Genomic DNA, 21659 nt, shown 5'->3' with positions numbered 1-21659 from the left:
CTAGTTCTGGGATCTTGTGATTGGTCATGACCCTGGTGAAGTCCTGTGTCTTTCTGCATTGTCTACACTAAACCCAACACTATTTGGAGGGCAGGAGTGTGCCTGCAGTACCTTGAATTACACGGCCCCCGCCCCATATTGGTACTTGTTTTGGCCTTGATTGCTTATCCTGTAGCCTGCTTGGTCTCCCCAGAGTCCATCCAGGAGTGTAGCCTTTGCCTTCTCTTCTTGTCAATCACCAGATCCTGAATCCTGTATTTTTCCCTCTTAGAAGACACTGCTGACCCAGAACAGGTCCTAGTTGCTATCTGGTTAGGATCAATGTAATATCTCTCACTACTTGGTTTTGACTTTCAAACTGGGCCCCCTGGAACAGATGGGGACCCTGTGCTGGGGCTACCCAGTGCAGCTGGGTTAGTTCCTCTAGTGGATGCTGGTGGGCTGCCAAAATCACCATTTAGGACTGAGGTACTCATTCCCCCAGCTATTGGGAGAGTGGGCAACTGAAGCTCTCGGCGGAGTTGCTCTCCTGGAATTACCTTCAGCCTAAGATTGCCACCTCACCCAGTATCAGGTCTTCTCTCCTCTGCAGCCCGCATCCGGTGACTGGTCAATGCGTAGAATAAAGGCCCAGCCCTTTTGCTTTGCCTCATGGTGGGACTGCTCAGGAGGGCCATCCCACTTTCAGAGCTCTTTTCCATCAACTCTTTCTCCTGGGCCCTGACTCAATCCCCTTCCTAGCCAGCCCCAATTGTCAAGGCACCAGCTCACCTTCTGTCAGAGCCCAGCACCAGATAAACAAATAGCATTCAGATAAACCTAATCTCCTTGAAGAAGATGATGCCGCATTATCAGGTCCTCCTTAATTGTTCCTAATGTCTCTTGAGTACTCAAGGGTGGGGCTTGGGCCTCTCTTATTTTTTTTTCTTCTAAGTTTAATAACACAGATGACCTTGGACAAAGCCAGTTTGTCCAGTTCACTGGCTTGTTAATTAACCCTCAAAATAATGTTAGCTGGAGAGTTTCAGGGTCAGGAGTTTCTTTGTCCCCCTTCAAGGGAACCCGAGATTTAGAAATCCTTGCTTGTAAAAACCTATCCACTGGGAGATATTTGCATTATCAAAGAGTTCTTTGCGCTACAGGAGGATTGATGAAAGGTTCCTTAAATAGCAAACTCCTTAGGTAAATGGAAAATATGGTTCAGTTGACATTTTTAAACACAGGTGTTGCCTAAAGCCAATTACAACTGTAGGTTCCCCCACCTCACTTTGGTTTTCAAGAGCTTGGATTTCCAGGGCAGGACCACCTTCTGAAGCCCACAGGCTGAGCAGGGGCCAAGGAAGACAACAGCCAGGGAAGAAATCCGAGCACTAATCTGGAGTCCTCAAAGCCTGGGCGGGGTCTTTGCTCGCCTTGCAGGAACCTTTACCTCTTCTGCCCAGAGTGGCAGAAATGAATTATTTTTTTCACTTCCCTCTAATGGTTTAGAAAAGCCATCTATATTATTGATTTAAGAAAGCTACAAACATCCATCCATCTTTCACAGATGATTAGTTTATTGCTAGAGCTACACACCCTGAATTTTAAAACACTACAAAATCAGGGGAGACAAAAAGACAGAAACCAGGGATGGTCAAAGATTTTTTGCCTAATGAACTCATAGAAATGGGGGGGGGGGGGAGGGAAACATTACCTTATTTAAATTCAAAAGAATGTTAATGTTTTTGTATTTATTACATAAGACCTTGTTCTGCATTGAACAGAGGCTTAAGAATTCCTGTGTTCTTTTCAAAGTTGCTCAGTAATTATGATAAACTTGCTTTCATCTTGGAGTGAAATAAAAATGGCTTTCCCCTTTACAAACGATTTTAAATCTTTGCGCTTTCAAATGCATTGATCTATTTGGTAAATTCATTATTGGGTATGTCTTCATTTATTGGTCTCTTGTCTTCAGCATTTACCTAGAGGGAGCTCAGACGTCAATGTTAACTGAAATATGAAGTCAGTATAGACGGACATCCAAGATGTTAAGTTTTACATCAGAAAATTTTAGAACACTCCTTTAAGCATTTATTGTATTAGACTCAGGGATTCAGACTAAAAGGGCTGCTTGCAAGTGGTTTGGTCCAACCCCTCACTTTCGATGAAGAATCTTAAGTGTGGAAAAGTAAAATAACTTCCCTGAAACCACATGGCAATTCAGCAGCAGATCTGGACTTGAACTTAGGTCACTTCATTCCTGGTCCAATGCTGTGTCCTACATTAGTCAAATCACATCAGTAGTGTTCCTTTGGGGGTTTGTTGATACACCTCACTATGCAATCCTCTGGTTCTTCTGCGAAAACCTCACTTTCTGATAGAGCCACCAGCTTCTTGAGGGCATGTGCTCACGGTCTTTAACTTCAAAGGTGCAGCTCAAATTCCTGTTCTCCCATGAAGCTTCAGAGCCTACCAGAGTGTTTTTCTTCCTCTCCTGTCCTCCTCAGCACTAATGACTACCCAGTTTTTTTTTCTTTTTCCTGCGCTATTTTTTGAGAATTTATCAGGTGCCTTGTATGAATGTTTCCTCTGTTCCACCATTGAACTCCCAGTCTCTGGTAGATTCTGCCTTCAGACTGTCTCTTGCTTACAGCCCCTTTATTCCTTTTCCACTGCCACTCTCCTTGGTCATTCTTTTCTTCACCTCGACTGCTCTATAGTCCTCAAACTGGTTTCCCTGTACTCCATCCCGGGTTTCCTCTGCCCAGTCTAGATTAGTCTTCCTGATAACTCCCACCATGTCACTCTTATACTCAGATTCTTCTGTGCCACCCCTTGGCCAGTCTACTTATCTACAAATATCTCAGCTTTGCATTCAAGGCCCCAGAAATAAAGGCTTGAACTTTATTTGACAGTCCTATCACCCACTCTTCCCCTCATATAACCAATACACTAAACTTGCACTGTCCAAAAAAGGCAGCCACTAGCCACATATGGCCATTGAGCACTTGAAATATGTCCAGTCCAAATTGAAATGCACTGTAAGTTTAAAATACATTCCACATGTCAAAGACTTGGCAAGAAAAAATAATGTAAATGATCTCATTAACAATTATTATATTGATTACATGTTGAGATGGGTGTGGCTAAACCACACTGACTATTTTTTTCAGCTCTGTCTTAGGCCCACAGTCCTACTCTCTCCCCTTTCTGCATGACTGAGCTTTAGCCTACTTGCGAGGAATGCACCCAAACCAGATGAGTTCCCTATCAACTTTTACCCTTGTCTTCATCTGAAATGAAAACTAGAAGAATGCCTTTTGCTGATGCAGATGGTTAATGGTCATGAGACCCCCAGAGGAAGGAAAAACCCCTGGTTTCCATCCAGTGTGGGTGTGCTTCTCTCTAGCAGTCAGGTTTTATTTTTAGCTCTGGCCCCTTTAAAGCCCCCTATACCCTTTTCCATACCCTGTGGTATGGAGTACAACTGCGAATGTGGAATGTCCCGTCAGCCTGATCCCACCTGTGTGTAAGTTGCCCTCAATAAGCTTCATAATTGCCCTTCATGGAGTTGCCTGCTTTGTTTTTCGGTCTCAAGTTTGGAGGATGTTATTCAATATTTCTGCCTTCCAACAAAATGATAATATTTTGTACATTTGGATTACATAAAATATTTTATTAAACTTAATTTCACCTTTTAAAACCTTTTAAAATGTGGCTATTAAAAATTAAAATTATACTTGTGACTAACATTATATTTCTACTGGACAGTGCCTCCCTAGACAAATCAGACTACTGTATCTCCTGAATTTACCTCACATTTTCCTGCCTTCATTCACACTGTTTCTACCATCTGGCACATCCACCCTTCTCTGCAGGTCAGATTCTATTCTACCCTTGGTTAAAGGTCTGTCTCAGGCGCTATATACTTTATGGAATGTGTCTCCATCACCAATTGCATGTGCTTTCTCTCTGGAAGCAGCATAGTGGGATAGTGAAGAGTATATACTCTGGAGCCAGATTGCCTGGGTTCATTTCACATGTATAAAGTGATGATGATACTAACCACTGCAGAAATTTTTTAGATTAAATAAGAAAATGTTTATGTAATATTAATACAGCATCTAGTACAAGATTAGAGCTCAATAAGCACTTTAAATTCGTAGCTGCTTACTATGAAGGAGTCAAGCTACCCCAGCTATGCCTAATGACAACTCTACTTCCTTGCTGGGGATGGGGTGGGGTGGATTCAGTACTTTGGAATGGACTCTTCTATTTGTCACACCCTTACGTCTACAAAATGCCTGTGGCTTGTCTCAAACTCTTTATTGTCTGCTGATTATACACGGGACAACTGAGAGAGAGGGTAGATATTCCCCCTTGGTACCTTTCTGTTGGGCTCAAGTATCTCTTATAGACCTTGTCTGAAATGATAAGAAATGATAAGGAAGTGATAAAGAAATTTAAAGAAATGATAAGGAAGTGATAAAGAACAACCTTCCATTAAATATTTCAACTCTAGGGAGCCACTCTGCAGAATTCTCATTTGCTCATTGATTTAAAAAAGTTCAGTCAATTGGAACTCTCCCATTGGAAAGTGCAATTTGCGTGACTCTTCTCCAAGACAGCCTTTCTAGAGCACCCAAGAAGCTTGGGGAGTTAACGAATTATTGATATAATGTAAACCAAGATTTTTCAGGAAGATTCCCTGGATGATGGATTTTTCCAAGTCATTTGTGCAACAACTAAATTAAAAATATAAAGCCTCAGAGGAAAATGGTAAACACATCTTAGCACTTACTCAAAACCCATTTAAAGTTTTCTAAAGACACAAAGCAAAGTAACCCAATCTTTACCCCCAAACTAGAATTCTTCTAGCAATAATATAACATGACAAGAATAACTCTGGTAAATAAAACTACATGTTGAATTCTCCCCAGGGAAGGTCTGCATTTTGTGTAATGATTTCTCAAAAATATTTTTTAGAGCAGAGAATATTATGTTGTCAGGGCAGTGACATTGCAGATATGCTCCAGGAAACTCTTTCATTACAAGCTTCTGTTTGCAGACACATTTTTTTTCGTGAGCCTGTAAAAGCTGGTTGCAACTGATATACTACATACTTTTAATTAATTTGATGGAATGGGTTTGAATTGCCTGAAGTTACTGGCATGTGTACCTTCACTTTTCACTAAGTCCTCAGCTCTGGTAGACACTGATTTGTGTGGTTGCCTGGTTCAAAAATGCCCCTTCTCTGGAAGCATCTCACTGCTGGTTGCAATAGGGTGGAAGCATCTCATTGACTGTGCTTCTGTCTCAGGAGTAGGGTGTGGAGCCATCAGATTCTCTCTCTCAGGAATTTAAACTTGTAATAGATAGGAGGAATCTTTGGAGCTGATTCATTGTAAAGGTGGAATCTACAGAAAAGTTGTCTGACCTCTTGCTGCTAAAACGCCATATTCTCTCTGGATCTTGCTCACATCCTTCTACCTCTTTATTCTTCTGTTAAGCTAATCTCTTATGATTAAATTTGTCAGAGATGATTTCTGGTGCTTGCAAATGAGAAAAGCCTTAATCAGAGACCCACCCAAGGTTTCCAGGGGGAAGTCATCCACTCTTCCATTGATGATCCGTAACACAGACAGGGCACGTGCCTGGTGGTCAGTGAGAGAGCAGAAGGCTTTGAATAGTGCTTCCCTGGTGGCCTCTCTAAGCTGGTGTCAAAGGCCAGGATGGAGCTTATGGGATAACTGTGTTAGCCCAGTTGCCCCTGTAGAGAGTGAGGCTTAAAGAACTACAGCTCAAATAATACCTCCACCAAGGTATCTTTGTTACTCTGGCTAGAAGGGATAGCTCCCTTCTCTAAACTCTCACCAGCCTTTGTTTATACCCACCATCTGGCTTTTATCACCTTCTGCATTTCCCCGCAGTCATCTGAGAACTAGTCCTCTCTCTCCTGTGGCTGGAGGACTGTAAACTCTCGGTGGGCACGGGTGGTGTCTGTGGATCCTGCACATTGTCCTATACATTTCGGTATGTAGTTCCTGAGCGGTCAGCAAGTCTGACCTGAAGGTTTTCTGTGTGTCCAGCCGGAGGTTTAGGGATGGGGAATGGCGAAAGGACCCAGAATAGGCTTGGATGCTCTAGCTGGACAGATAGGACTGACCCAATTGAATGATAGAAAACAGGGTATAATCAGGTATTAGGTGGCATGTTTGAGAGGCAGCTCAGCCTGGGCTGAAAAAACTAGCATATCAGACTCCAGGCAGTAATGAGCTCTGCTATTTCGGGATTCTAACTTATTCACCTTCCAGGTTGAGAAGACCTAGTGGGTCATTTTCTCTAATTAACACCCCACAGGAACAAAACTATTCCATCAGGCTTCCCCCTTGGATGATAGATATTTACTGTTCAACCTCATATATGGGCTGCGGGTTTTTCAGGTCTTCTCTGCGTCATCAGATTGTTACAATAATACTTTGTAGTTATGGGAAACCTTTATTTCCGAGTATTTTTGGCCCTGCTGTCTCGTTTATCTTCACCACAGTCAGCCCCACTCAGGGGCAAGAGTCATCACGCCCCTTTTACAGACAGCACAGAGGTTTTAGCACTGTCCTGAGCCCACAGTGCAAATTGGGGAAAGAGGGACCTGGTGCTAGAACTCGCGTCTGCTGGTCTTTGTCCTGTTGATCAATGCAGATAATCTGGGGACTGTGTTGGACCCTGCCCTGTCATACCAGGGCATCCCCACCCCTGTGGGCTCAGAAATGCTGTCCGCTGATGCTCATGAGGTAGAATTATGAACCTAGGAGTCACCTCATTTTATCAGCGTCAAGGACAAATTTAACAGCAGCAAAGGATAAAGCCTTCATTCTGAAAGTTGAGTTTTACTTGTAAATTGGACTTTTCTGAATTTGGCTCGGGTGGCATTAAAGAGCTGTGGTTCAGGGCCACACAGAGAGCAGCTGTGAGTGGTTTGCTGGCTGGGACGGGGTGGCCTCTCCCTGGGAGGCAGAAGCTGAGAGTAAATGAGGACCATGTGGAGAAGCTGCTAGAAGCTGCCCACTGAGTTAGGAAGCCCACCTGACTGGTGGGTGGGATTATTTTAATTGCCTTCTTAAAAAAAGAGCTGGTGCAAAATTTGCTAAAATCTGCATTAAATGTGATTTTTTTCACACACCAAGGGGAGCTGCCAGAACAGAACACATATGCTCCCGTGGAGCCAGCCGTCTTGGGTCTGGAAGTGAGCAGCAGGGCCTCTCTCCACCACCATGACTCAACTGGCTTTAAAATTCCATGTGTATGATCAAAATTACACAAGGCCACGACACCGTCTGGTGCAGCCAACCTGGGAGATTGTATTTTGGAAAGAAAGCTTTTGTGCCTCATTTCAAGACATGAAAAGAAGCCAAACTGAGGAGCTTGGGAAGAAGATAGAGGTGGGTAAAGGAGCAGAACTGGAGCCCTGAATTGATCTGACATACTGCCTTTTTTTTTTTTTTTGCTGTATTGTCTTCATTGCTGCGTGCGGGCCTTCTCTAGTTGCGGCTAGCAGGGGCTACTCTTCATTGCGGTGCACGTGCTTCTCATTGTGGTGGCCTCTCTTGCTGCGGAGCACAGGCTGTAGACGTGCGGGCTTCAGCAGTTGTGGCGCACGGGCCCAGAAGTTGTGGCTTGTGGCCTCTAGAGCACAGGCTCAGTAGTTGTGGGTGCATGGGCTTAGCTGCTCCACGGCATGTGGGATCTTCCCGGACCAGGGCTCGAACCTGTGTCCCCTGCACTGGCAGGTGGATTCTTAACCACTGCACCACCAGGGAAGTCCCTGACATACTGCTTTTGAAATAAAAAAAAAAAGAATAATGTAGAAAAAAATCCAAGGAATTATTGCTCTCCAAAGGGAGAGCTGGGTCCAATGACAAAGGGATCCGTGTGTGAAGATTTTTGGCTCTACACTTCCATTGAGATTTTGGGAACTCTGTTGCTTGCTTTTTAGTGTCCTGCTAGGGGGCATCATTCACTTTCTCCAAAAGGATGATTTTTAAACTAATAAAATCTGGCCCTTGCAAAGCTTCCCCCAGGGAGTCTATTTATAGGCACAGCCAGGTTTAAGAATTGTCTTGAAGGTAATAGCTGGGAGAGCTGAGTCAGAACTGAGGTTCAAGATCAACCTCTACCTTGGGTCTTTGTTTTTTTTGTTTGTTTGTTTTTTGCTGTTGTTGGTTATTTTTGGTTTGTTTTTGTGGGAGTAGGGTAGGAAGGTGGGACATGAGCTTTCAGAATTCCAAGGGTTTTTTTTGTTTTTGTTTTGTCTGGTTCAGCTGCAGGGAAGCTGTAGGTAGGGCCAGGCTGTCCTACTTGTAAGAGTTTGGTAGGCTTCCCTCTATCCTGTGGACTCTTACCTGGTGTCCTGGACGGGAACCCATAGATCTCAATTCAGGCTGCCTTGGTGGTTGTTTTGTTTTGTTTTAATGGACCCTGGGCTGAGGATTGATTTTTCTCTAATAAGTAAGTTAAAACAAATTAACAACAAACAGTAGAACAATCTATGGAATTGTTGGGCTGTACTAATGTAGGTAAGCTTCTGGTCTTGCTTCTCTGGGTGGCCCTTTCAAAGGAGAGATTGGGAGGTCTGCAAAATCTGGGACCTGGATGTTGACTCCCTCTGCTACTCATAGCACCTCATCACCTTCCCATTTTCTAGGATGGAGATTTTTAAGTGACGTTTAGGTGTGGTACATGCTAACTAACATACATGCTTCCTTTTTGCATTGGTTCATTGTTCCTATTCAGCTCTCTACTCAGTTTGATCATCATGTAGTTCAATAGACACTTTAATCATACTACCTGTGAAATTTTGGGAATCCCGAGTTGAATAAGACCTCTTCAGGTGCTTCTCACTTTAGCACAATGATTCAAAACCATGGTGGGGTGAGGTGGGGACTCCCCCATCCCTTGCCCCAACACACACGCGCGCCAGGGGCGTTTGGCAAATGTCTAAAGACATTTTTGGTTGTCATCATTTGGGGGGGCAGTGCTACTGGCATACATTGGGAGGCCAGGGATGCTGCTAAACACCGTACAGTGTATGAAACAGCCCCAACAGCAAATGATTATCTGCCCCCAAATGACAACTGTGCTGAGGTTGAGAAACCCTGCTGTTGCAGGGGAGGTACACATGGAATAAATAGTTACGTTATGTGGGGTGTATGCGAAAGTAGATGTAAGTACAAGGTATCAAAGCAAGTATGTGTGTGTGGGAGAGAGGGGACATTGGGGAAAGCTTGTTGGGAAGTGACTCCAAATCATGATTTTTACTTAATGCCTTTGTAATCAACTGTCCAAGAATGACTTTGAAAGTTTATTAGTTAAGAACTACATATTAGGAATTTTTCTTTTCTTTTTGCACAACTCTCTGGGTAATTTAATCAAATATTTCCGATGACTTTATATCTTCCCTTACCAAAAAATTTCCCCAAAGAACCAGGGAGAGGTATAAAAAGGGAAGGATCCATTCAACCTTATTCTTTGCTTCTCAGTAGGGAAATGTCTAGCCTACTCTCATCTGTGTTTTTCTTCCACCTGGACTCTCCTTCCCTTCTCTCCTTCAAGGTTTAGCCTCATAACCCTTGGTCCACGACACCTTCGCTTGGAGATTTCAGTCCATAGTGACTGATCTATTCCCTGAATTCCTAAGAGCCTCTTTGCCTCTCTCTTCCTACCTACACGTCTCTTGGATGTGGGTATGTTTCCACGTAGATTGTGGGCTCCTCAAGGACAGGGCCCATGCCCTCCATTGGTACATCCTTCTACAGCATAGAACACCATTCTGGATCCTGATTTATACTCAAGGTAGGAGAAGGAGAAAGACATTCAGGAAAGATGTCAGAAAATTAACATCTTCCTGTGACACTGGACTGACGGATACAGCACATTTTATCCTTCCAAAGTCTCTGGATTGTGTCTTATAATAAAGTCTAAAAGTTTAATCTCTGTTTAGTAGGCACAGCATGCAAAAAATAAATTGCTATTATTATTATTAGCATTTTCTTACTAACAGATTTTTCAGAAGTTGTTTCCATATCAAGCAGATCAACCTTTCTGTTGTCATAGAGACAAAGATCTTTATATAACCATGGGCAAGGTGAGATTTTTTTTTTTTCTCTCTCCCTCCTTCGACTTGTCTGGAACTAATAACAAAAGGAAAAGGACATTTTTAAAATTAATTCTTTTCTTTTACTTTTTTTTTCTCCAATTAAAATGAGTGAATACATGGGAGGCTTTTTTTTTTTTTGTATCACATTTTAGATTTTAAATAACTAAGTTTTTAATAAAATATTATTGGGCTGGAAAGATCTGAACAATTGAACAAAGCCATTTTCAAAATTTGCAAGCAGTGGGCTTATCAATTATAAGCAATTATTATCCATTTTCCTTTTTTTTTTTTTTTTAACCAAATAGTGGACTTCAGATGGAAGTCTTATAAGGCAGGACTACCAAGGCCTGAAATGATTAAAACATGAACTAGCATCTACTGAGGGGCCAGTGGTGAATTTTAAGGTGCTCTGTGGTACTCGCCTCCTCCAACCCCCAGAATTGAGAAAGCTACCCTTCTCTCTGCAGAATCAGACCCTGTGGATAACAGTGCAAGACCACATCCCTCTTATCCCTTATCTCATAATTTCAGCTTTCTTCTTTTTATGAACTCCCAATAACTTGTTATTCATGGCATTTTCTATCTTGTAATTACTGTTTACCACTTCATTCATTCATCGTCAAGAAAAGAGGATTTAAGCAGAACCCATTCACTTTTTCTTTCCTTTGCCTCTATGTTAAGTTATACCTTCATCCATCTGTCTTCTTCTGCCAGAGCTCAGAAGTATCCCTCTCTTTTAAGATTAACCCTTCCCCTCTGATCTGACACTGATGCCTTCCTCCCACTCCCATGGGCATCTTATACCATCATCCCTTGTGTCTTCAGTCTGTCCTTCTCCATGGATTCCTTCCTCTACTCCTTTTTTGAAGACAAAACAAAACAAACAAAACAAAAAATTTTTTCTTAATCTTGTTTATTTTTCCGTATCTCAGACTTTGAAGTTTTAATCTGATCACAGCTGCCTTTTGCAATAAATAGGTACTGTCTGTGTGTGTGTGTGTGTGTGTCAGGGGTGTTGGAGGGGATGGAGAAGAGAAGTGTATGGCACAAAGAAGTTTAAAACATGCTTCCTGCTTTCCAGAAGATTATATCCTCCATGGAGGAATACCTTGATTCTCAAACTTTAACATGCATCAGAATCACCTGGGGAGCTTGTTAAAATACAGATTGCTGGACTACACCTTCAGAGTTTCTGATGCAGAAACTGGGGCCTGAGAGTATGCATTTCTAACATTTCCTGGGTGATGCTTATGCTGCTGGTATGAGGAACATGGCCTTAAAGAAACTACCCTCCTATTTGTTCTATGCATCTCTCTTGTCATATGGATGTTGAAGTCACCTTATCATGCTGAAAAACTTATCCCCTTTTGGCTTTTATAGGCTCCACCTCCATAGGGTTCTCCTTGAAGGATGAGGTCATCTCTCTTATCTGATCCTTGGGAAGCCTGACTTTGTGCGGGTCAGAGTGCGTGCTGACCTAAGTGGTTTAAATGTCTAGGAGGAGATGATGCTGGTGTGCATGCCAAGATAATGCATGTGAAGGGAGGGATTCAAGGATTTTCTAGAATCCCACAGGCATGTTCAGAGCCTGGACAACTGGCTCCTTTTGGGGAGCGGGACTAGCCAGCCTCAGCATGCCAGCAGTACTTATATTGTACCTGTTTCCCACCTCCATCCCCAAACCTAGTCAACCCTATAAAATCTTTCTGAGGTGTTCGAGGCTTCTTTAAACTGTGCTGTGGGGCAGTGGGAGAATTTGTTTAGTTTTAGTCTTTTCACTTCAGCCTACTCCAGGGAAAAGGTACTGCTCTCCTGAGGCCAGTGTGGGTGTGGCAGCACGAATTGTTGAGAGACCTCAGTGAAAAGCTCAATCTGAAAGGAGCTGGGACTTGCCTCACCCATGCCTGCCTCACCCATGCCTGCCTCACCCATGCCTGCCTCACCCATGCCTGTCTCCTGGTAGAAACCAGGAGGTTTTCTAACTCAGTGCCAATTTGGAGAACCTGAGAATTTTTTTTCTTTTTTTTTTTTTAAGGAAGGGGTACTTTTCTTACAAAAACTAGCAAATATAAAAAGATAGCAGGTGAAGTCCTGTCTTTGTGACTCAATAGCTGTGGGACCTTGGGCAGATTTTTCCAACTCTTTGGATCTCAGGTTCTTATAACCTGTATGATAAGTACCAGGTGAGTGAGAAAGGCACAGTGTTAGTGGCACAATCATCCATTAGAGCAAGATGGGAGGCTTGTCAGGGAAGGACAAGGGCTGGGACTTGGAAGGCAGCTTCTATGGATTTATTTATTGATTGAAACAAATTCTATTAGCATGGTCCTCACCGTCAGGGAATTGAGCTGACAAGATAATTAATGCAAACCAATTAATATAAGCCCCTCAACCTTTAAACCTTATCTCTCAACCACAAATATTCCCCAAAGGCCACTAACTCTCCCAGAGGAGAATCTCAGCCCTTCAGGAGGGTGGAGGAACTCCCTCCATGAAGCAGGCTCCTGACAGACTGCTGGGAGCCCAAGGAAATGGGGCGGGGGGATCTCTTTCCTCCCCCAGCATGGAATTCCATCACTTCTAACGGTTAGAACATAATCAACACCTCTACCAGTCTGGTGCCTTTTGGATACTTTTATAGTCTTCTTTTTTTTCTTTCCTTTTCTCTTTTTAACAACTTTATCAAGATGTAATTTATATACCGTAAAAGTCACCCATTTCAATTGTACATTGCGATGGTTTTTAGTATGTTCATGGAGTTGTGCAACCATCACCACCATCTAGTTTTAGATAATTTTCATCACCACAAAAAGCAACAGCCATGAGCAGTCACTGGGCCTTCACTGCAACCTGATGGCTACTAATCTCCTTTCTGTCGATCTGGACATTTCATATACATGGAACCATGTAATATGTGGTACCTTTTTCCGAAAAAGTGTCTGGTGACACTCTGATACACTAGTACCGAAGGCCGCACTCTCCTCTTCACCCCATCACTACAGCAGCCCGCTTCCTCCACCTGCCTGCCAATGTCTACAGCTCCCTAAGGGGTGGTGGTGTGCCAGAGCTGGAACTCAAGGCCTCACATCGATTCGGCAACCAGACTGAAATGCAAGTACATCTGATCAGACAACCAGGCTGAAATGCAAGTACATCTGGGGCTGGGGTGGAGCAATGGCTTATATGCTCACTAAGGTGTGTAGGTGAGCACTGGTTGGGGGATGCGCCAGCCAGCAGTCCCCACTGGGTGACCAGGTTCCCCCTGGACCCTGGGCCCGAGCACCGCATTCCTAGAGGAACATAGGGTACCAGAGCGCACAGTAACCGTCGCCATCCTGGCTGGCCCAAGGCTCAAAGAACACGCAAGACTTCTCCGGGCAGACAGCTGCCGACTGAGGAGCATGACACCCCGTCCGCTTCCAGCAGCTGCAGGGAGCGAGGCCACCCCGTGTGGCTTCCAGGCAGTTCCACGCCCCTGGCCGTGGCCCCAGCCAGGGTGAAAGCGCGGGCCTGGGGCCATCTGGGGCTGGAGGGTGCGCGGGACCCCGACCCCAGGTGTGACGGGGCGTGGCAAAGACGCCAAGCTTGGGCTTATCACCCTGGGAGGTGGTGCAGTTCGGCAGGGCGAAGCGTCTTTCTCTTAGCATCCGGGTGAAGGGGACCAAAGAGCAGGGAGGCAAGGCGGCCGGAGCGAGCGAGGGTGCCGGGGCGGGGGCGCCGCGTACTCACAGTCGGCTGAGGCCGGCCCGCGGGCCGGGGCAGCGCAGGGCGCCGTCGGGCGGGCAGCTGCAGGGCTCGGGGCAGGGCTCCCCGCGCAGCGCCCGGGGCAGCAGCGGCGGCAGCAGCAGCAGCAGCAGCGGCCGGAGCGCGGGGGACCGCCGCCCCATGGCCGGGAGCCTGAGCGCGGGCTCCTGCGGCTGGGTCAGTGCCCCGGGACAGCCCGGGAGCGCGGCCCGCGCCCCTCTCCCCGCCCACTGGCCTGCCCTCCGGCTCCTCCCGCGCCGGCCCGCCCCTGCCCCCCGCCCCCCTCATCCCCGACGGCGCCCCCGCTGCAGAGTCTCCGCTCTGCCTCGACCTAGGACAGTGGCCTGAGGGACCTCATCACCTCCTTTCTGCTGCGTTCCCCAGCCTGGCCTCTGCATCTCCAAATGGCCCTAGTTACAGGAGGTAGCGTGTGGAAGTGGTGAATGCTTTGGATACGGGAAGAGGTGGGGAGCTCTGAATTCTCGTCCCGGCTCTGCTGTAACTATGAGTGTGAAGTTGAGCGAGTCGTGTTCCTTTCCCGAATCTCTCTTATTTCATCTGTGAGAGGGACGGACTGATGATACTCGATACCAGCCCTGTCCGCTTCAGAAGAGGTGAAAGTGCCCAGCTCAGACGCTCCTCCTCCTCTCTTTCATTCTCAGCCCCCAAATCCTTTCCCGTTCTCTCCCAGCAACTCCTTCACGCTATGGGTAATCTCTGTGCTCCCAACATCCCCGGTAATTTTTCTCTTGATAGTAACCACTTTCCTCCTAACAGTAGTGATTTGAGCGCGCTCTCTACCTTCACTGTAGACTGTGAGGTCCTAGAAAGCAAAGTCCAGTTCAGATTTATTTTTATATTTCTGGCTTCTACATGGTAAGTCCTCAATAAAGATGTGTTGAATGAATGAAACTGCTGTAATAATGTACAGCGGCCGCTGCAATGGGAGGCCCAGTGTAGGCTAGACCCTGTGACAGGTTCTCTCCCTCACATCATGTCTAAGTTTCACCATAAACTAGAAGGGTGTTTGCAACGAGAAAAATGATGTCCTGAGAGGTTACGTGACTTCTGCGAAATCACAGAGCTCTTAAGTCACTAGTGGAAACCTGTTTGAACTCATGTCTCTCACCCACTTTGTCTTACCTATGAAAAAAATTAATGTATGATTTGCATACCAAGGACTTGAAAAGGAGACAAATTTTATGGTTAACCACGGGGATGCAAAATTTCCCCTATTTAATTTCATCATTAAAACACTTTTCCTTTCCTCCTTCCAAGGACTCTGTTTGGATTCTGGAAAGAGGTGGGCTTTGAGAGCTGGGAAGGTGTCTAAGACTCTACAGACAGGAAGTAAAAGAACAGAGTTCCTTCTTTCTGTTTTGAAGCTAACTCTCAAGGTCAGACCAGCTAAGTCACCAGTCTGTAGTCTCTTGCCTGAGGAAGGTAGATTTTTTTTTTTTTAGTTAAAAAAAAACCAAAAACGTTTGGCTTTGGCCACATTGTGCTAGATGGCATAAAAAAACAACAACAAAGCTTTTGTCTATAATATTGTCTTTCTCCTCTGGATCCCTCTCTTCTACTGTTTACCTGATCTCCTCACTCTTTCATACTGCTGTATATGCTATTCACTCACCTGGAATGATTTTTTCTTCCTTTCCCATATTCCATTAAGTAAACTCCTGGTTGTCCTTCAAAACTCAGCCCAAAGTCACTTCCACTGTAATGCCTTCTGGGACCCAACCTAGCTGAGTAACTGTGCCCATAGCACTTGATTTTATGGCCTGTAATATAACACTCTGTGATTATTGCTTTAGTTTTGCTTCCCCCTGACTATTCATCTTAGTATTGCTAGGAAATGTTTCTAGCTCCTAGTAGGTGCTCAGTATATCTGTTGAATAACAAGATGAATAAATGAAACCCAAGCACAGATCTATATATAGATGCTTGGTAAATCATCTGAGATGAGCTTAACAGACTTGCTTGATTAATTCTCAACCACTATGGATCTATCTGGATAAGTATCAAGTAATTACTCATGACTACTTTGAAGTCACATTTTCTTTCCCCTTTTAATTTGTCAGATTTTGGTAAGGGAGTTGGGATAGCACTGGCTTTTCAAACGTTTCCACCATGTAGCATGAAGTGCAGGAGGGAAGGAATGAATAACTCAAGGTGGCCGAGTGGCATTTATTCCAAGTCTTATGTTTTATGTGGCTTTTTCTTTTTACTTCATAGCATTTCTGTTATATAAAATGAACCATTGTTCTCACTCATCCCTGAAGAACCATTTGATTCTGTGCTTGGATATCCTTGGGGGCTATTTACACTCCAGTAGGAGAAGTTTTGGGCAGTCAGGATATCTTGACCATCATCAATAGTGTGACTTGGTCTTCAGTTTCCTCATCTGTAGGAGGAGGGGTTGGAGTCCACAATCCCTAAGGCTCTTCTAGCTCTAAAATGCAAGGACTTTGTGGCCAGCACTTATTGTATTGGAAGTAGAAGGAGTTGGATTGTGTACATTGACTTCTTACTGCTTGTCTTGGATTGGAAATCAAATCCTGTTTCTGAAGAGGTGAAGTTGTTTATTTGGAAGAAAACTCACAACTGTAATGAGTTTTCATAAAATTTTTCTATCTATGATTAATTTCAGTTGGATCTTAATCATCACGTCAGTTCTTGCAATGTACCTATTATAACAAAATCACATGGAATTGTTTGCTGTAATCACAAAAGTTTGTTACAATGGAATTTACCTATCCTACTCATTAATATGTGACCTATTTAGAGTGAATATTTTTAAATCTGAAGGACTTCTGAGTCATATAACTATGCTCTTAGTTACTTTTGTCACAGAACTGCAAAAGAGCATGACCCACAAAGATTGCTAATTATATTTTGCTGACAAACTAAAGTTCATGGAATTCATAAGAAGTTTATTCTACCTTAGAGATATAAAAATATCTGACACCACAACTCAGAAATCCTAATAAAGCTCTCCAGAATTCTAGAACAGAGCTTCTCATATTGTAGGGTACAGAAGTATCATTTAGGAAGCTTTAAAAACAAAGATTCCTGGGACACTCTCTCTAAAGAGATTCTGAATTAATTGGTATGGAGTGGGGTCCAGGAGTCTGCATTTTAACAAGCGCCCCATGGAATTTTGATGCACGGGGTTGCCAGAGCACAATTGGCGAAACACTAAAATGGAAATTCTAGAGTTAATTTTGCCTTGGGAAGACAAAGTTCAAGAATCTTTACGAAGGACTCTGAGTGAAGCCTAAGAATTGTGATGCACTGTCAAAGAAACCTGGTGTATACAAGCACATGCATACAAATAGCATTGTGTGTGTGTGTGTGTGTGAGTATGTGTACAAAATTGCTCAATTGGTTGTAATGCTGAAGCTTTTCCTTTTAAGTAGCAATCAGTTTACTTATTTTAAGTTTTTTCTTTTTTGGCGGGAGTGAGCAATTTTACAAGATCATGGATCCTATTTTTCTTCATGTCTTACTAGATCAAAACTCAACAGCACTTGATGTCACACTAAGACATTGGAGTTGGAAGAAGTCAGCAAAGTAATAAAAAAAAAAACCCTCAAGTACAATAGGCAAGATTCTGTGATTCTGAACACATACCCTATTAGTACCATAACTGATACATCTTCCTCTTAAAAGCAGTGGTTTTACCTTTTCCTCAGAAGAAAGGTGAATGTAAGTGCAGAGGAAGAAAAAATGTGTAAGAAAAGAAAAAAAAAATAGAGTTGTGCCTGTCAGTTGTCCACTTCTGCCACTTGGAACAAAAAACAAAACAAAGAAAATAAAAAAAGATGATCCCTGAAAGTTACATTCTGATATTTCATGCAACCTCTCTGTTGCTTGCTTGGAAATTTCATCCATGGTGTGGAAACAGAGATGTGGTCAGCTGTGTGCCACCTCCAATGTGGCCCTGGGGTTCCTGTGGGCCTTGAGAGGAACTCAACGCTACAGGCTGATGGGCACCTGGGCCCTGGTCCTAGGAGTGGGTCTGGAAATGGAGGGTGAAGGCTGGTCTGGGGCATGAGATTCCTTCTGCAACGCTGACAGAGAGAGAGAGAGCTAGAGAAGGGGGCTTGCCTTTTTGGTTATGTTGCCGGAAGGCTGTGAATGAATTGGGGGCTGCTGTCCTCCTTGTCTCCTGGAAAAAGCCTGTCTGTTCTGGCAGTGACTAAAGCTACTGAGAGAAAAACAGAGATGAGAGACACATGGGGAGACAGACCAGAGGCCAGCACCTCCCTTGGACTTGCCAATGTAATGAGCCAATACATCACCTCTTTTGCTTAAAAGCAAATTGAAATTGAATCTCGCTCATTTGCAACCAGAATTCCTAATCTCCACTATCAGCCTTGCCGTGACCTTTATTCTGTCTACTTCCTTCACCCCTTCTCAGCTGGGAAAGAAATAGGACTTTTCTATTCTTATATCTGTCATAGGACTCATCACAAACACAGTGAATTTTTCCCCTTTGCATTGGCAGCGTTTATCACAGTGCTTCTGGGAATAAAGGAGTGGAGTGAGTGAATGAACAAATGAATGAATGATAAATGAGTGAACAAAGAGGTAGTGACGTAGAACCATATTATTCTTTCTAGAGAAGCTGCATTTTGCTAAAGAATTCACAAAATATTCTTTGCATTTGAGGCAAGGCCTCCTAGCAAACTGTGACCTTGGTTTAGAAATAAAATCTCAAGCTAAAATATCAGCTAGAGCCAATACAAGGAAAGAGAGAAGACTTTCTGAAATGGTGAAATAAATCCACAAGGAAACAGGATTTGATTTTTTTTAAAAACATCTTTATTGGAGTATAATTGCTTTACAGTGGTGTGTTAGTTTCTGCTTTATAACAAAATGAATCAGCTATACATATACATATATCCCCATATCTCCTCCCTCTTGCAGGATTTTATTTTTTAAAAGCAGGTATAGCATTAATCAAAGTGTGCACCACAGGATACTGGTTGCCTGCCATGCTCATTGGCAATATTTAGGGAAAATGTGTCAAAGTTCAAGAAATTTGGGAAAAATTGGGTTAAAAAAGTTAAATAAGGTTCTTTACTAGACGATTTCTCAGAACTTTTAACATGCATTCTGAATCTCCGAGAGGGCCATAGCATATGGTCCTGTGACTTTGGGACATGTTTTGAGAATACGGATTTGGGAAAACAGGTTGAGAAAACTGAGTTATTCACAAATGTTCAGGCACTTGATTTTTATGGCAAAGAACCCTTTCACTGAACTAGAAGCCAGAGCTGACCTTAGCATGGATATAGCCCACTAATGTGTGGCTTTGGTGGTGAAAGGCAAGGTTGCCTGGATTCCTCTTCTCCCTCCATCCTCTAAGTATTTTTAGATACTCAAGCTCTAGAAATCCCAATGTTATCAATATGTTATTTTAGGTTAAGCATTGCTTTCCCACGTTCCTTTTTAAAAATGAAAATACAGCACAGGGTGAGAGCACATTGATTTGATTGTATCTTCACCTGAATTATTAATTTTTAGAATACTTTTTGAAGTCCATGTGTATGTCAAGTTTAGGAGGTAGATGCACTTTGCCAGCACAGAGGGAAGAGTTCGCAGAAAACTTCCTCCCGTGAGAGCTGTGTCAGGATCCCGGTCTGTGATCTGCTTTCAGATGCATTTAAAACACAGAGATCAGGGCCTGGAGAGTGAAGAAAACCTGTGTTTTCCTCCCGGCTGCTTTGTGTGGAGGCAGCGGCCCTCTCCCCTCACCCTTTTGTTCTCATCCTGTCCTGGGCGGGCATGGTGACAGGCTGTCAGGCCTGCTGAGAGAGCCGCTTGCTGGGGTGCGGCTCTATTAGAGATGCACGGAGAGCCGTACCATCTGTCTGCCTGCTGTTGATCATATCTGTCACATTGAGTTATGCTTTCCGGACATGATGTGGCATGCAGACAAACAGAAAGGCCAGTCATTACCCTAGGGTCTGCAAGGCCTTTATCAAAAGGCGAATCTCCTTCAAAGATTAGTTTGGAAATAGCCATCAGTACTGAACGGTGCACGTGGGGCCCACGGACTGGACGAATGGTGGTCCTGTTTTCATCACAAGGGAGTGTAGCGGGGGCTGATTTGCAGCAGTGCTGAGGGGGCCTGCGAGAGAGGGGCCATGCTGGAAGGTGAGGAGTGCTATTAGGATGTGTGGAGTTTGAGGTGACATCAGGCTGGAGAGACCCAGGAGGTGGCAGAACCTCACTGGTGAAGAGCAAGGGAAACAGTGAAATGGGAGAGACAAATTTGGGGATCCTACATCAGCGGTTGTCAAATTCTTAGAATCACTTCTGGGAAGTTGCTTAAGAGGCAGATTCAGGGAGATTCTGCTTCTGTACATTTGGCGTCAGGATAGGAAATGTGCGTTTTAAAAGTATCTCAAGTGACTTTTTTTGGAGAAGGGACCCCATTCTACCCTCTGAGAAACACTGCTCCAGAGTGATTAATGAAACCCCGGGAGAGATTGCTGGAAGAGAAAAGCCGTGGGCTCAGGACGGCATGGCAGGATACCTACCAGGAAGGAGGAGGAATCAAAGGAGCTATCAGAGCCGGCTGTGCAGCAGAGAATAGACTATCCATGCAGGAAACGAGACAAATGATAGACAAACACAAAGGAAATTTTTTTCTTCCTTGAATTTAAAGATACAAAAATTAAAGAAAATCCTGTGTATGACTTTACTTCTACTAACTAGCCAAGAGAAAGGTCAGTTAAAGGAAACACCAAACGGTAGAGAAATAACTGTAAAACAGATACACTCATGTGTTTAAAATGGTTTAAGCCTTTTGGAAAGCAATATGGTAATTCCCATCTAGATCTAGGCATATGTGTATGCTCCTCAATCCAGTTATCCTAGAACTGAGGACTTTCCAAAGAAAATAATTGAACAGACTAAAAATGCCATGAGAATGAAGACGTTCATTATGGTCGATTCCACATGACAGATTTGAAATAACCTGAATATTCAGCAATATTACAGTGATTTAAAGAAATTGTGATTCATTTAATCCATGTAGTATGCAGTAACTTAAAATAATTTGAGAGACATAGGAAAGTTGACTGTGTTAAAAAAGTCAGAATACAGGGCTTCCCTGGTGGCGCAGTGGTTGAGAATCTGCCTGCTAATGCAAGGGACACGGGTTCGAGCCCTGGTCTGGGAAGATCCCACATGCCGCGGAGCAACTAGGCCCGTGAGCCACAACTACTGAGCCTGCGCGTCTGGAGCCTGTGCTCCGCAAAAAGAGAGGCCGCGATAGTGAGAGGCCCGCACACTGCGATGAAGAGTGGCTCCCGCTTGCCACAACTAGAGAAAGCCCTCGCGCAGAAACGAAGACCCAACACAGCCAAAAATAAATAAGTAAATTAAAAATAAAATAAAATAACAAATGTTCAAGTACAATTGGTGTCTAAAAAAAAAAAAAAAGAATTCCCCCACCTTTGGTATCTAATCAAGTTCCTTTCTAAAAAAAAAATAAAAATAAAAATAAAAAAGTCAGAATACAAAGTAATATTTACACTGTAAATCCAATAAGGTAAACATGTTCCTCTGAGGAGAAAAACAACAGAGTTATTTTCTGTCCTAATCCTACACCTCCAAGTCAGCTCAATACATCATGTACTGTATACCTGGTAATCCATAAACCAAAACACAGATACCAGTTGGTGTTATATGTTTCTCACATGGCCAAGATAGCTCTGCAAACACCCTACCCCTCCCCTCTCGCTAGCTTCATTATTGGTTTGGTTTC

At 43.7% G+C, this 21659-nt stretch overlaps 1 protein-coding gene across 3 annotated transcripts in view; it reads right to left on the bottom strand.

Annotated features, from left to right (window-relative positions):
• Positions 1-14058, bottom strand: part of LOC309612373 (lutropin-choriogonadotropic hormone receptor) — a 61701-nt gene extending 47643 nt beyond the window's left edge. For all 3 annotated transcript variants that reach the window (XM_082358163.1, XM_082358164.1, XM_082358165.1), the window contains exon 1: positions 13862-14058. In XM_082358163.1, coding sequence (XP_082214289.1) covers positions 13862-14019 — 158 coding nt within the window. In that variant the 5' untranslated portion in view covers positions 14020-14058. The remainder of the gene's footprint in view (positions 1-13861) is intronic.
• Positions 14059-21659: the final 7601 nt, after the last annotated feature.

Source organism: Balaenoptera borealis (assembly GCF_965194805.1).
Source record: "Balaenoptera borealis genome assembly, chromosome: 15".
In the NCBI taxonomy this organism is placed as follows: domain Eukaryota; kingdom Metazoa; phylum Chordata; class Mammalia; order Artiodactyla; family Balaenopteridae; genus Balaenoptera; species Balaenoptera borealis.
The sequence above is the reverse complement of the archived record's forward strand: the minus strand, read 5'-3'. Positions and strand labels throughout refer to the sequence as shown.